Raw genomic sequence first — 2,500 nt, forward strand, 5'->3', positions numbered from 1 at the left:
TTTAATACATACATACATACTTAAACATATAGATACAAATACCTAGGCATGGACGTCTTCATATTTCATATACGATGTATATATATTATTTTTTCTTGTGTGCAGGAAGTCTCCAACGCTTTTATTTCTGTCCCCTTCTCCACAGACGGCACTGAGCATATTTTTCCAAGAGGCGGTGCCCAATGGCGGAGCATCGCAACATCACCTCAATCACGTGAGTAAAAATATGTTTATTTTGTATTCTTATTGAGTGGGTTTGTGTGGGTGTGTGGATATATATGCGTTGATGTTTGTATCTGTCTGGTTGTATGTTTGAAGTTTTATCTTTTTATTGTCTACTGATGTATAGTGATACATACAAGTTTTATCTGCTTATCTGGAGCATTGGTGAAAGGGAAAGTACACTTACGCAAGAACGAGATCGATTTGTAAAAAAAAGTAATAATTATGAAAAAAAAATAAAAAATAGAATACATTCCCATGAGAAGCCCATTTCACGAATGAAATGAATAATGTTTATCCACTCGCTCATTATCACCACCGTTGCCCACCGCGGGCTGCGTTCACGTCACAAACATGTTACGGGAATGTGTGCTGCGGTTGGCTGTAATCTGGGGTGTTTGTCCCCAGCGCTGAAATCGGCCTGGGAGTCGGGCAAACAGCGGGCACGAGGGAGTTGTTTTTTGTTTTTGTTTTGCTTTTTTTAGTTTTTGGTGTGTGTTTGTGTGGATTAGGTGGCTTAGTTAGGTGGCTTAAGGAGGCGGGGCGTAAACAAGTTCGTTTTTTGTTGTTTGTTTTTTTAATGTTTTATTTAGGGGGGGGGGGGTGGGGGAGGCGGTTTGAATTGTTATTAAGGTCTGTGTCGTTTACAGGTGTTTAAATTTGTTTTGCGGGAGAGAGAGAGAGAGAGAGAGAGAGAGAGAGAGAGAGAGAGAGAGAGAGAGAGAGAGAGAGAGAGAGAGAGAGAGAGAGAGAGAGATTAGAAGACAAAACATTCCCTGAAACAATGAATTAATGAATTAAGCAATTCAAAATAAGCAGGGGAACAAGTAATCAATCAAGAGAGAGGGAGAGATCGAGGGAGAACCAAGGGAGAAGAGAGAGGGTGAATGACACGCAGCGAGTCGACCGAGAGGGGAAAGGGAGGGAGGCGTGAGCGAGCGGGGAGAGAGGGAGGAGGGGGAAGGGAGGAAGGGGAAGGGGGCGATACCAGAAGCCATTGGTGTTTTGTCCGCGTGTGTTGGCGGGGGGGGGGGGGGGGGGGAGGTTCATGACGCCAGAGAAGGAGGCGGGAGGGGAAGAACAAAGGGAGGGAGAGAGAGAAAGAACAAAGGGAGGAAGAGAGAGAGAGAGAGAGGAAAAGAGAGTGGGAGGTGGAGGTGGGGGTGAAGAGGGAGAGGGGGGGACTGGGAGAAGGAGGAGGAGAGGGAGGGGGAAGTGAGAGTAGGAAGAGGAGTGGGAGAGAGAGAGGAAGGAGAGAGAGGAAAGGAGAGTGAAGAGGAAATGGGAGGGAGAAAGGAGGAGAGGGAGAGGAAATGAGAGTGGGAGGTAGAGGGAGAAAAAGAAGGATGGAAAGAGAGGAAGGGAGGGAAGGAGAGAGGTAGAGAGAACGAAGAAGAAGAGGGAGGAGAGGGAGAGCAAGAGCAAAGGAAGAGAGATTGAGAGGGAGAGAGAATAGGGAAGGGAGAGATGATCGTACGAAAGGAGAGAACGAGAAAAAGCAAGGGAAATAGAAAGGGGGGGGGGGGAGGGAGGAAGGGAGGAAGGGAGGAAAGGAGAAAAGAGGAAAGGGAGGAACGGATAGCATGAAAAAGTACCAATGCTTCTTATTCTTGGCGTGCAAGTTTTGCTTTGGGTTCGGCACCCTTGCGGAGCGGTCGAAACGTTGCTCGATTATTGATTGTGCAATAGAAGCTGGTATTATTTAATTCTTGATGCGAATGATCCTTTGACACTCTGTCTCTCTCTTTCGGTTTCTGTTTCTCTCTCTTATATTTCTCTTTCTCTATTTCTCTCTTTATTTCTAATTTTCTCTCTGTATGACTCTCTCTGTCTCTCTCTGTTTCTCTCTGTCTCTCTCTTTATTTCTCTCTCTCTCTCTCTTTATTTTTTTCTCTCTCTCTCTTTATTTATCTCTCTCTTTATTTATCCTCTCTCTTTATTTCTCCCTCTCTTTATTTCTCTCTTTCTCTTTATTTCTCCCTCTCTTTATTTCTCTCTTTCTCTTTATTTCTCTCTTTCTCTTTATTTCTCTCTTTCTCTTTATTTCTCTCTTTCTCTTTATTTCTCTCTTCTCTCTTTATTTCTCTCTTTCTCTTTATTTCTCTTTCTCTTTATTTCTCTTTCTCTTTATTTCTCTCTCTCTCTTTATTTCTCTCTCTCTTTATTTCTCTCTCTCTCTCTCTCTCTTTATTTCTCTCTCTCTCTCTTTATTTCTCACTCTCTCTCTTTATTTCTCTCTCTCTCTCTTTATTTCTCACTCTCTCTCTTTATTTCTCTC

The 2,500-nt window shown here is 43.5% G+C and overlaps 1 protein-coding gene across 1 annotated transcript in view; it reads left to right on the forward strand.

Moving 5' to 3' along the window:
- The window catches only part of LOC125026425 (UBA-like domain-containing protein 2-B), a 64,367-nt gene that overhangs the window by 13,889 nt on the left and 47,978 nt on the right, over positions 1-2,500 (forward strand). Inside the window, exon 3 of the mRNA XM_047614868.1 lies at positions 146-214. Within this exon, the coding sequence (XP_047470824.1) occupies positions 146-214 (69 nt within the window). The remainder of the gene's footprint in view (positions 1-145; positions 215-2,500) is intronic.

Source organism: Penaeus chinensis, chromosome 6 (assembly GCF_019202785.1).
Source record: "Penaeus chinensis breed Huanghai No. 1 chromosome 6, ASM1920278v2, whole genome shotgun sequence".
Lineage (NCBI taxonomy): Eukaryota > Metazoa > Arthropoda > Malacostraca > Decapoda > Penaeidae > Penaeus > Penaeus chinensis.